Source organism: Lates calcarifer, linkage group LG17, assembly GCF_001640805.2.
Source record: "Lates calcarifer isolate ASB-BC8 linkage group LG17, TLL_Latcal_v3, whole genome shotgun sequence".
NCBI lineage: Eukaryota > Metazoa > Chordata > Actinopteri > Centropomidae > Lates > Lates calcarifer.
In genome coordinates this window covers 22,785,893-22,798,907 of record NC_066849.1, presented here as the reverse complement: position 1 = coordinate 22,798,907, position 13,015 = coordinate 22,785,893, and the positions used below count along the sequence as shown (strand labels likewise).

Below are 13,015 nucleotides of genomic sequence, written 5' to 3'. Positions count from 1 at the left end.
TCATAGTATAGTAGGGCTTCAAAAATGCTCAAAAAAGTCATAGTATAGTAGGGCTTCAAAAATGGCCAAAAAATGTCATAGTATAACATGCCGTCAAAAACCATCAAAAAATGTCATAGGAAGGCATGAAAAATGGTCAATAGTGTCATAGAATAGGAAGGCATGAAAACTGGTCAAAAAATGTCATAGTATAACATGTCGTCAAAAACCATCAAAAAATGTCAAAACTTAAGAAGGCTTAAAAAATGTTGAGAAAATGTCATAGTATAGTAAGGTATGAAAAATGGTCAAAAAAGTCATAGTATAGTAAGGTATGAAAAATGGTCAAAAAAGTCATAGTATAGTAAGGCATGAAAAATTTTATAATAAAGTAAGGCGTGAAAAACGGTCAAAAAATGTCATAGTATAGTAAGGCGTCAAAAATGCTCAAAAAAGGTCATAATATAGGAAGGTGTCAAAAAATGTCATAGTATAACATGTCGTCAAAAACCATCAAAAAATGTCATAACTTAGGAAGGCTTAAAAAATGTTGAGAAAATGTCATAGTATAACATGTCAAAAATGGTCAAAAAATGTCATAGTATAACATGTCAAAAATGGTCAAAAAATGTCATAACTTAGGAAGGCTTAAAAAATGTTGAGAAAATGTCATAGTATAACATGTCAAAAATTGTCAAAAAATGTCATAGTATAGTAAGGCATGAAAAATGGTCAAAAAATGTCATAGTATAGTAAGGCTTCAAAAACGCTCAAAAAAGTCATAGTATCGTAGGGCTTCAAAAATGGGCAAAAAAGGTCATAATATAGGAAGGTGTCAAAAAATGTCATAGTATAGTAAGGTATGAAAAATTTTATAATAAAGTAAGGCGTGAAAAATGGTCAAAAAAGGTCATAGTATAGTAGGGCTTCAAAAATGCTCAAAAAAGTCATAGTATAGTAGGGCTTCAAAAATGGCCAAAAAATGTCATAGTATAACATGTCGTCAAAAACCATCAAAAAATGTCATAGGAAGGCATGAAAAATGGTCAATAGTGTCATAGAATAGGAAAGCATGAAAACTGGTCAAAAAATGTCATAGTATATTAGGGCTTCAAAAATGGCCAAAAAAGGTCATAGTATAACATGTCGTCAAAAACCATCAAAAAATGTCATAGGAAGACATGAAAAATGGTCAATAGTGTCATAGAATAGGAAGGCATGAAAACTGGTCAAAAAATGTCATAGTATAACATGTCGTCAAAAACCATCAAAAAATGTCATAACTTAGGAAGGCTTAAAAAATGTTGAGAAAATGTCATAGTATAACATGTCAAAAATTGTCAAAAAATGTCATAGGAAGGCATGAAAAATTTTATAATAAAGTAAGGCGTGAAAAACGGTCAAAAAATGTCATAGGAAGGCATGAAAAATGGTCAATAGTGTCATAGAATAGGAAGGCATGAAAACTGGTCAAAAAATGTCATAGTATAGTAGGGCTTCAAAAATGCTCAAAAATGTCATAGTATATTAGGGCTTCAAAAATGGTCAAAAAATGTCATAGTATAACATGTCAAAAATGGTCAAAAAATGTCATAGGAAGACATGAAAAATGGTCAAAAAATGTCATAACTTAGGAAGGCTTAAAAAATGTTGAGAAAATGTCATAGTATAACATCTCGTCAAAAAATGTCAGGGAAATTGGCTGTAACCCTAACCCTAACCTGCGGCTACAAATATTGACTTTCATACAATATTAAACAGATTGGCAAAATATTCAGTGTTCAGAAATATTTATTTGAGTAAGATAATTCAGTGTTGCAGCAGCAAAAATAGAAAAAGGCATAATACAAACAAGACAAGATATAAGATAATGTATAACAATATGAACAGTATAAACAGGACTATGTACACAGTAATAAATTGGAGTACTGATATTGCACTATTTGAAATAGCAAAATACCAAAATGAAATGATGAACAGAACATGTGTTCTTGTCTCTCCAGGAGAAGACGACAGCAGCTGAAGACCTGAAGTGGATGAAAGAAAACAAAAGAGGCTGTTAATTGGATAAAAGACCTCCACCATCTCACTACTGTAAACAGTGTTGGTTTCCTGTTGTTCAAGTCAAAACACCTTGTTTTTCTCTACCATCTGTAATGTAGTCATGGGCACATTTTCCAAAGACTAATATGTCTTTATTAAGCACCTGTGAGAACATTGAAGTGCTTATGATGTAACTATTTAATTAATAATTGTATCACAAGCAGTTAAATGATCACAAAGATGCTCAGTAGACATGTTCTTCTCTGGAAAATGTGCTCATAAATACACTGACCCTAACCCTATCTAATGAGTGTTTCCTTGTGGTTAAATGTTTGGAATAAAATCACTTCTCTACTTTGAAACCGATGTTGTACAAATCATTTTATTTTAAGAAAAATGTCATGATTCTCAAGTTTTAAATATATATATTTTTTAAAGGTTAAATACTAAACACTTTAATCTGTTTTATAAGTTTTTTTTATTAATATTTTCTCTCTATTTTAGACCTATTTAGTTACAGTTTTGTATGTTTTTTTTTTTTTAAAGGTTCCTATTTATTTTTACACATTTTTAAAGGTTTTACACTTATTTTTCAAAAAAGTTTCTATTCTATTCTAAACTATGGTTTTATATTTTATGTTTTTTTATATGTATTTGTTATACATAAACTTTTCCATCTACATGGTTGAAAAATACTAATTAATACTTATTAAAACTGATAAGTTACAGTTATTGCTATTTGTTCCAGACAAGAGGTTTTAAAGTGTCAAACTGCAGCTCAGATAATGAGTCTGACTGAAAAGAATAAACTAACACTGACCTTCTCGAAACATCTTGATGTCTGTCTCTTCTCTCTGTGATTTAATGGTTGAAGCTTGAATCCTGTGGAGAAAAACACAAAAAACATTCACATAAAGATGTGATAGAAGCCAAAATGAAGCAATATGAGAGTTTCTACTGTAGAACTGAACTGAATAAGTATGATTAAAGTCAGTAATGGTCTGACTATAGGTTGGTTCTAAAGATGATCTGGTCAGATTTTCCTGTGGTGTGAGGTGTGTTCAGAGTGATTGTACCCTCCCTGATCTGCTCTGAAGATGACTGGGGCCGCCCCGATAAATATTAAAATCAATATTAAATATTTCCAGAACTACGGAAATAAACTTTAATAATGAGTGAAGTCTTTTGTGACAAATCAAACTATTCAGACTTCAGATCAATTACCGAAAATAAACAATTAAATATTAGTGCTCTGTGTTGGACAGTTGATGTAAAGCTGTTTGTGAATTACCTGGAGGCCTCAGTCCTGGTTTCAAAGAACTTCTTCATTACACAAAGACTGTCTGTGATCATGGACAAAGTGGTGACATCTGGAGTAAATAAAAAGAGAAACATGCAAAGGAAAATGATCAATGCACTATGACCTATTCCTCATCAACAGTTTAGCCCCAAAACATGGATAAATATTCAACATTACAGCTGAATCAGAACATTCAATGTTAGAGGAGTGTCTCAGAAAATAGGCTGTTTACTAGGGGTGTGACGAGATCAACTTTCGCCAGCGCTATGCAATGTCACCATGTCACATGACTTTAAAACCTGGCTAGAGTAAGGTGCCTGCAGTTTTCCACAGTTGCTTTTCTCCAGCTGCACCGAATTAGAGCCACCTCTGTGACAACAGCTTTGTCTTGATTGCCTGAAGCCTTCACTGACACATATTAAATGTAGTATGTTTTTATTCCAAAAACTTTAAGATTAGTTATTTCATTTGGTTATCTCTTCCAAAGTTGATCTAATGTATTTCATCACCTTCCTCTGGCAGCTCATGTTTTAGATACATATGTGTACGAGCACTATAGCTTTAAAATCCCAGAGAGTAGTTGATAATCAGTTGCCCTCAGGAGATTGTTATTGTAGACATAATGCCATTATAGGTTATATTCTTTATCCTTCATATTTCCCTTCTTTTCACTTTCCTGCCATTAAGGTGGCCCATGTTTTTTATTCTCAAGTCTATGGTTCTGAATTAAACAGAAAAAAGTGATCTCCCCAGAAGTGTTGCCCTACATGTGTAATTTCACACACCTGAACACATCACCCTGGATGTTTTCATACTTTTATTTTTCTGGCCTGAAATGTTTAGAACAATATATCTTTGGTTAAGTAAACAGCGTATATATAGTTTTACCAAAAAAAATTAAAATTAATCAAGGGGAATCATTTTTTTAATTGTTCATTCTCTGTTTGTACTTTGAGTACTGAGTAGTACTTACATTATGGTTAACAGCTGCACTTAAAAATAGAGAAATGTAGTTTAATTTTCGTTATTTATCAGTTCAGCTCATCAACACACGTTATTCAGACTGGGTAAATCTTAAGGACACATACCTGTTTGGTCTGTAAGGTGAGAGATGGTGTTTCTGTCCAGGCTGCAGCAGCTGAATGAGTAAACCTGGAAAACACAAGTTCAACATTTGAAAAACAAATAACCTCATTGATGAGGAGTAGTTCACCTCCAAAACTTGAACAGTGTAGAAGAATACAACACTGAAAACTTAACACTAGAACCTTGACATTAACACTTTGAGTTTCCAGGTGAATAGATTAAGTATGTTACGTGAATATAACTTTATTGAATTCAGAGAGAAAAGCAGTTTTTAAAATAGCCTTTATAATAAATTCAGTAACAGTAATCTCAGCTCATACATTGTGACCTACTCTTGAGGCTTAAAACTTGTGGAGGAGCACAGAGTTTAAATCTAGTTTTCAAGCTTGTATTTAACACGTAACTGAGCTCAATAAGGTCTCAAGTTACCAGCAACAAATTCCTACTCAATAATATATACAACAGGGGATCAATGGATGGCTATGGACAGATTACTACCACAAAGACATAAATAGACAAAGGAGCTAAAAACTGACATGCGTAACTGCCACACTGAAACACAAAATCGCCACAAAGAAACGTTAAATGACCAGAGGCCTGAGGCATGTACTACGAAGCGAGATTACTGCCTTATCAGGGTAACTTCAGGAGTAACTTAGTGACGTTAGGTGTAACTTCCCGATTAACCCGTGCTACGAAAGGTGGATAGGTTTTACCCGGGGTCTGCTGCATCTCTAAACTGCTCCGAGTAGTTTATGCTTGTGGTTAACTCGGTGTTACCGGTGTTACTTCTACCTAAGTACCGCCCCACAGGTGGAACAACCAATCGCTATTGGCACAACGACTCCGTAGCACGGGGATTGTCTAAAGACCGTCAGCCCCCACCACCACAACCACCAAAAAAAGAAAGAAAAAGAAAAAAAAAGTATGTAGTGGATGGTAGAGATATGTGGACCAAAAGATGGTGTTTTTATGCTCCACATTTTCCATTTTCACTTTCAGTTATTTTAATTTGTTTTTTTTCCCTCACAGTCAAGCGGCAGATTTTTACATCATTAGTGTTGCATATTATCGATTTGAATAATCCTTTAAACGGGGGTGGGGGGCATCCTAAGAGACAATAGAATGCGACTGGCTGTTGTAATTGTAGACTACATATCAAAATATGCAAGTTCATACTGAACATAACAGCATTACATTCATACATTTACAGCCTGACTGTTACAGGCAGAACATCATCAACAGAGAGTAACAGCTCATTTTCAGACATGTGACCCACGTCTTGACTGTAATCCACGTATCCGAAAAAATATCACGTATTTTATGTGTCCATACATCTCATATTACAGATTAAGAATCCAGAGATCTGACAAGTCTCCCTGACTTTGTTGGCGGCCGCGGTTTTACATTATGTCGTTAGAGTCTCTTTCAATTACTCATAAACCGACAGAATTAACGTGCGCTCTTCATCTGAGAGATACGGTGCACGCCCGTTTTATGCACACGCACTAACTCCGATTAAGTTAACACCGACTCAAGTTATCAACATCTTAACCACCGTCGTACCGTTTAACACAGATCGAGGCAATCAGGGTTTGTCAACCACGACTTTCCTTGATAACCTCGAGTTAAATAGTAGGTTAAACTCCCCTCGTAGTATAGGCCTCAGGATGGAACAGGAAATGACAAAGAGACGCAAAATGTCGGCAAAGTGAAAACAAATACAAATAGGTATTTATACACATTACCAAGAGCCCATTGCCTTACCATCCTTCTGTGTTAGGTGCCCACAACTCATGTCAGGGACGCCACGGCCACAGAAACACAAACACACACTGACTGATAATAGCACGAAAAGCTAACGCTCGTCACTAATGCTAACGCTCGGTGTTAATGCTAACGCCCTCCAATAACATTAATGCTAACGCTAGCCGCTAACTGTTTGCCTTACCTTCGCGCTGCAGGTGTGTTCGGTGTCCAGTCTCACTCTTGTTCAACAAAAAAGCAGCTCCAGAGTTTGTTTTAACATCCAGACCTCGTCTGTGACGACGTTTTCTCCCAGTACTAGCAAACAGAGGCAATGATTCAAACTTGGCTTAAACCTGTTTTCGACTTCGTTTCTCCGCCTCTCTGTGCTCCTCACAGACGGCCATGGCCAATGACGAGACACGTCGCCGTAATGACGACATACGTCAGCTAACATTGGCAGAAAGACGCTGATTGGCCGGTCGATTCTCAAGTCTCATCGTATATCTGCTTGATGATACTGTGATATTAGACTTATTCTGATACATTTTATCCCACAGATACTTGGAAATAACTACACACACATTATTATAAATATTTATTGTTTAATCTTATGATAATAAAGCTGGTATTCAGCAGCCAATAACTCAGTCTGAATCCAATTATTTCACTAGACAATGAACTGTGACATCATCTAACATGATGTACGGTAACATATTTAGTTATTATTTTGGTCATATTTTAACATATAGGTTACTTAATGCACCCAGTAACTGAGGGATATTACTCTGAACACTGTTCTGATGTGAGTTTGACACTGTGGATTGTAGGAGGTTCTTTGCTGAATTGCTCACAAGTTAATGCTCCTGCTTCTTCTCTGTCAGTGCTTTTTAATTCAGATTGATTGGGGCAAATTTTCTGGTTTCTGGACAAAGTGTTCTGACTTGTGTTTGAACACTTTGAATGTGTGTCCTTCATTTAATGTGGGTTCAGTTCGTTGTTGAAGATTTAACACCACTGCAGTCGGCCTGCTTCTGCTTAGAAGTGATTGTAGTTAATAAGTTCTAGTGCTAAAGTTTTATTAGTGATTCGATTTATTTTTTCATTACTTGCCAGGGCTTAGATGAGATATATATTCATTTCTGTCTGGCGGGACCGCTTGGTGCAAGAGGAGTTTAAGCACAATTTCACTTGTTTCAGTTTCGATTTGAATGAACTCCTGGAAAATGTTGTTGAACTGTGCTCTGTGTCGTGCAGTGTCTCTAACTACAACATCAAATCTGCATTCGTTTAATCTGCATTTTATCAAATTTGCATTTATTTCCAGTGTCAGGGGTGTCTCTGAATCATTCTTTAACTTCCAGCTTTTGAGCGTGGCAGGAAATTTCGTCATCATAAAAAATTACTTTGACATTTCCATCTCCTGGATGTTTCAGTTTTAGTCATTTACTCAGCCTTCTTTATCTACACTCCGCAGACAGAAGCATATTAATACCCATCAATAATGTCATGTAGTGCATAAAGAGAACCCTCCCCTGAAAAAGTTTCGGAGGAACAACAATCTGTGATGTAAATTTATGTTAATTTAATTTGCTCTAGAGAGGGAAATTGTTGCTGTGTTTCAGCTTCATTTAACAGGGAAACAAAAGACCTCAGCTGCCTCTAAACACTGTTTTTCCACCGCATTTTCTGCTACAGTAATGATTCTTTTTTTTTCTATAACAGGATTGAATTGGCACACAGTTCATGAAAGTTTACTTTAAGGCCATGAGTGACGATTCAGGGTGAATCCACTGCACAGGCAGGTTAAAATGTAAAGTAACTTTAGTAGTTAAATATCAGCAAAATTGAGAACAATAGAAATGAGGAGAGGAAAAAAAGGAGGGTTCATGTCGTTCATATCATCTTATTTCCTCACTTGGACCTAAGATGAAATTGATCGCCCTTTTAACTTCTTTATCTGCCAGGGAATAAGCCCCTCAGCAGACTCTTCAATCAAATGTCTGAATCATCTAATCTGCTTTCAACAACTGGACCCACAGGAACAACAGCAGCTGCTACAGAACATTCATAATGTAATAAATATTATGTGTTTCTGTCATTTGTGGATGTGTGATTGTGTGGTTGAGTCTGAATTTAAGTTTATGATCTTGAGAATGAGGGCATTTTGGTGAAAATATTCCATGTCAAAGTAAATCAGCACGTCCACTGACTAGAGTGTTTTTGCCACGTACAGGCTCAGATTGTTATTTTAAGTGTCAGACAACATTATGAATATGATTCCTGTAAGTTAAACCAGAAATGTTGCTACCAGACTCCAATAACAAAAACAGGAATTTTACCTAGCAGAACTCAGAAGCTGCTGCTGAATACTGCTGCCTCGTTTGTTTGTGTTACTGTGTGACTTTCATTGGTGGACAAGGTATTCAGGTCTTTTACGCAAGTAAAAGTTTTTATCCATTGTTGTTTTATTGATTATTGATTATTGTATATTGTATAGTGTCCTTGAGTGTCCAGAAAAGCAGTTATAAATAAAATGTATTATTATTATAATAAAAGTACCACACAATGATGCAAACAAACCAACAGATCGAGGCAGCAGCAGATCAGCAACTCCTGTGCTCTGCTCGGTAAAATTCTTCTTTTTGTCAATGGTGTGGTGGGTTTGAACATCGTGATAAAATGGCCATTTCTGGTTAAACAATGATACTACTTTGTATTTCAACCAAATTTAATTTCAGTTAACTGGTTTCAAGAATTTTCTGTAGTGATCTACTTTATCGTGTTAATATACAGGCTCTTTTCCTGAAAACTGAAGGTAAAATTAAACACACCTCAGTGTTGAAAAAAAGCTATTTTATTATTACGGAGCAGGGATTTGCAATTAATCAAACCATCTTAATAGAGAAAACCTTAGATTGATTTACAGAAAAATCACTCAATGTCACTAATAGCTATTACAATTGTTCACAAATACAGCATTGTTACATTATTGTAGTTGCAGTTTATCATTTCTATTCTAACCAGGAGGTTGTCGGCACAAGAAAGTAATCCACTGTCAGCCATAAAAGGGACGTGACTACTTAAATGTTCAGAAAACAGAAAACTCAAACCGCTCCTTCATCCTTGTCCTGACTGTTGACAAGAGTTTGACAGGTGATGACAATGAAGCTGTAATAACATGCACACTGCTACTGGGATTCTGTGATTGAGAAATGACTTAATGTAAACACCTTGATCTCAGATTCACAGTCTTACTGCAGTCGGCGAGACATGCAGAGGGAAATATTCGTCACATTGTCGAATAGCTTGTAAACACCATACTCTTTAGTATCTATTTTTATACTAAAGCCAGCACATCTTCAGTGAAAGCTCTGAATAAACTCAGTCACACTGTACTGCTGTTTAAACAAGAGGGAATGTTGTACTCAAGACATTATCCAACATTGTTGAATCAGTGTTGTAGCTGTAGTTTACATAATTGTGACTAAACTGATTAACATATGCACATAAACATAGTTGCCATAACAGAGGTGAATTCAACATGGGGAATTCTCTCAAAATAAAACTGATCTGATGTGGTTTTTAGATTAATGCTTTGGAAAATGACTGAGAAACATTTGCTTTTGACATCAGATTGGAGTCAGAGGAGCAAACAACTGTAGCATGTCACTGTTGATATGTAACAGCATTTCAGTGTTGGCACTGACCAGGATGACAATTTGGCAGGAGGAAATGTTGCCTGTATTCGGTCTGATTATGATCAGGGATGCCACAGATGAAATCAGCCAGCGTAGATTCTGAACAGTTGTCCAAACCATCCATCAAACATCTAAAATCTCATGCATGAGGCTTCATCTGTTGTGAGAGTCAAACCACAGCTTAAAATCAATCAGATGTTCACGATGATATTAAATGTTGTCTCCACTGCTTATTTCTTCCTGTCCCTTTCACCTGATTCACCCATTTGACAGTGACAATGACGTCATTACAACAAAGGACCATTTTTTCAGACAATGCTGACTTTCAATTAGAAATACCATAGAAGTTATTAAGCTCAAACTGCATAATGACTCAAAAGATTGAAGTGCACATGCATGTAATGAGCTGTTTAAGTCATCTACTTCTACCTCAGGCTATGCACTTATCAATCACCCCTTGTAAAGCCTGGATCTGTAATGGCGGTGATTATCCTGTTACTTACTGAGGGAAAGAAAAACGCTTTTCTCAGACAGCAGGTGTTTTACAAGATCAAATCAAAATGGTTTCATGAACTTTATATAATTACCGTGTGGAATGATTCTGTGCTAAAGAGTATTAAAAAACAGACATTTGTTTGTATGGAAATCACAGAGGGTAAGAGACACAAAGAGCTAATACTTCAATTCCGCTGTAATGAGGTAAAATTATAGTGCATGAAACCATACGGAGATGAAAAAGAAAGAAGAATTTTCTACTTTTTTAAAGCTCCTGCCTTTAAAATCCCACCCACGATCCAAAGCACTGCAGAGACAGTGAAGTATAAATATCCAGCATTAATATTTGGATGGCTGGCTTTCATTGCATCATTTATATCTCACCGTCAGCTTCTTTTCTGTTCTTTCTATTTCCTGTTCTGATTATCTCTTAGTCTACCTGTCAGGCAAACACAGATTAGTGCTTCAGCAAAAACACATTAAATGTCTGCAGAGCGAAAAAGGTGACAGTCAGTGTTTTATAGCCCGTTGCTGCTTAAAGCTTCACTGTTGAAAGCTGCTTTGAGAGTTTCTGGTGTTGGCTGCTCACAGCAGGTGGTACAGACAGGAAGTAAAACTAAAATGAAAAAAATAGTTTCATTGTAAAGCTTCTGCTCATGATATCAGGAAAAGCTCAAAGAGTAAGATAAAAGCTTTCTGACTAACTCAAAGACTTGGAATGTGGAGGTTAAGTTTTAAGAGTGACTTTAATTTTGTGTTCATATATACAGCAGGTGGTGAAATTAGGTTCAGTTGGATTTTAGTTGATTCTACAACTGTGCTTTGGCTGAGTTTTTAACATGTGGAAACACGCATGTCAATCCTCTCAGTCGAATCTTCACGTTTTGTCACATATGGCTCTGACATCTCAAATTTCACAGAAGTTTCATCGTCCTTGTAGAAAAAGTGCTGCTTTATAAATCAAGTCCAAAAGTGTAGTTTAACTGGAACAAAGTCGTGTTTTGATCACCATGTCTATCCTGCATTTTCCTTTTTGATAAATTATTTGTAACATTTCAGAATGGCAGAGAAATATAGTGCTGTAAGCAGACAAATCAATCAATATCTATCAATCAATATTTACATCCTCAAAGTAACAGAACTGACGACTCCAAAGTCCACTTTTAACACTTTACCCAGTTTGTGTAAAGTGTACAGTATGTACAAACAGAAGGGAATAAATAAAATCATGAATTGTTCTGTTTCTCACTTCACATCTTGTTGATGCACTGGTATCAGTGGCTGAAGGACTCTGTGGTGTCTTGTAAAGCACTGAGCGCCCTGTCCTGTCAGGTCAGTGGGAGGTCAGGGCTCCTGCTAAATAAAATACTCCTTTTGGTTTTCACTGGGAGCACCCTGAGAGTCCGCCTGGCTGCTGAAGGGGAACTCGTGGCCGTCTTCAGGCTGCGCTGCTTTGACTTCTTGGTTTCGATACGTCTCTTTTCTGCTGCAGATGAATCTGGCCATGACCGCCAACGCAGACACAGTGACAAAGATCACCACGGCGATCACCCCTATAAAAAACACAGAAATACACAAAAAGACTTTTGCGTCAAAATGACATGTATGAAAGTAAGAAAGGAGGTTACTGGTGGCTCTCTGTAGTATCCTGATTTTCACTTTGAGTTCACTTTGGAAAATACTCTTTATTTTGTTGCCAAGAATTACATAGTTGAGAGGAGCAACACTATTCACACATTTTCGTGTTAAAGGTTCTTCTCTAAGTTTTTCTTATCACTACATAACCAATGTTAGCATTAACAACTGTTTACTTGCGTTGTGAGTTCAGCAAACTTTAATTACCTTTACCACCTTTAATCAGCAACAGCTGTCTCCAGAGGTGGAAAGCAACAGCAATGTCAGCTCTTGCTTTCCTTCATTTCTATCGCTTTTCTTCTACTGAAGTTAGCATGCTAGTTAGCCCTGTCTGGTCCCATCTCGTAATACCATTTTGCAATAGTGTAGTGTACTGTAGTGTAGTTTGCCCTCAGTCGAACATGAGACGCTAAAGTAGCGCTGCTCAGATGATGTATTCTAATATTTTGTCTTGTTTGGACCCTGTTTAGTTTGTCTTGTGCACCATTCAAGGACAGCAGGTAACAATTCTTAATTAGTAAAACCGATTATACTCAGTGTAAATTGGTTTTCTGTGACAATTGTTTTTTTTAAAGTCATTTACATGTAAAAGACAAAGTTGAAGATTAAATCTGACTATTTCTGTCCTGTATTGTGTGTTAATTAATGCATCCAGTAACACTCTTCACACTGCAGCTCAGCACTGATATCTGCATGTGTATTGTTCTGAGACAATGTGGATTTTATCACTCTCCACCCTCCTGACATTTTCATCAAAAATCTAAAATAGCACACCACAAACAGTGAAAAAAGTTTGAGTTGAGTTAAACGCTGCACCAGCACTGTTAGAATGGAAATGCAAGTCTAAAAACTTTTCATGTGATATGTGAATTCAGACCCAAAGTTGTATCATTAAACAGTCAAAACACTCTTTTTTTCCACCTTAGCCTCCAAGATCAAACCTTTTCTTTCCTCTACTCTTTGTTCCCTGTACAATATTAGACTATTTTTATGCATGATATTCAACTACACCTTCTCAATCATGAAGTTT

The 13,015-nt window shown here is 36.2% G+C and overlaps 1 protein-coding gene and 1 long non-coding RNA gene across 2 annotated transcripts in view; both read right to left on the bottom strand.

Annotated features, from left to right (window-relative positions):
- Positions 1-1,759: 1,759 nt before the first annotated feature.
- LOC127143482 (uncharacterized) lies at positions 1,760-6,525 on the bottom strand. The gene is made up of 5 exons (XR_007814939.1): positions 6,360-6,525; positions 4,411-4,474; positions 3,314-3,392; positions 2,843-2,904; positions 1,760-2,006 (listed from the first exon to the last, which is right to left on the bottom strand). It is a non-coding gene; the product is annotated as an uncharacterized LOC127143482 (long non-coding RNA).
- A 2,475-nt stretch (positions 6,526-9,000) lies between these two features.
- Positions 9,001-13,015, bottom strand: part of LOC108876646 (contactin-associated protein-like 4) — an 89,921-nt gene continuing 85,906 nt past the window's right edge. The window contains exon 24 of the mRNA XM_018666291.2: positions 9,001-11,903. Within this exon, the coding sequence (XP_018521807.1) occupies positions 11,707-11,903 (197 nt within the window). The 3' untranslated portion in view covers positions 9,001-11,706. The remainder of the gene's footprint in view (positions 11,904-13,015) is intronic.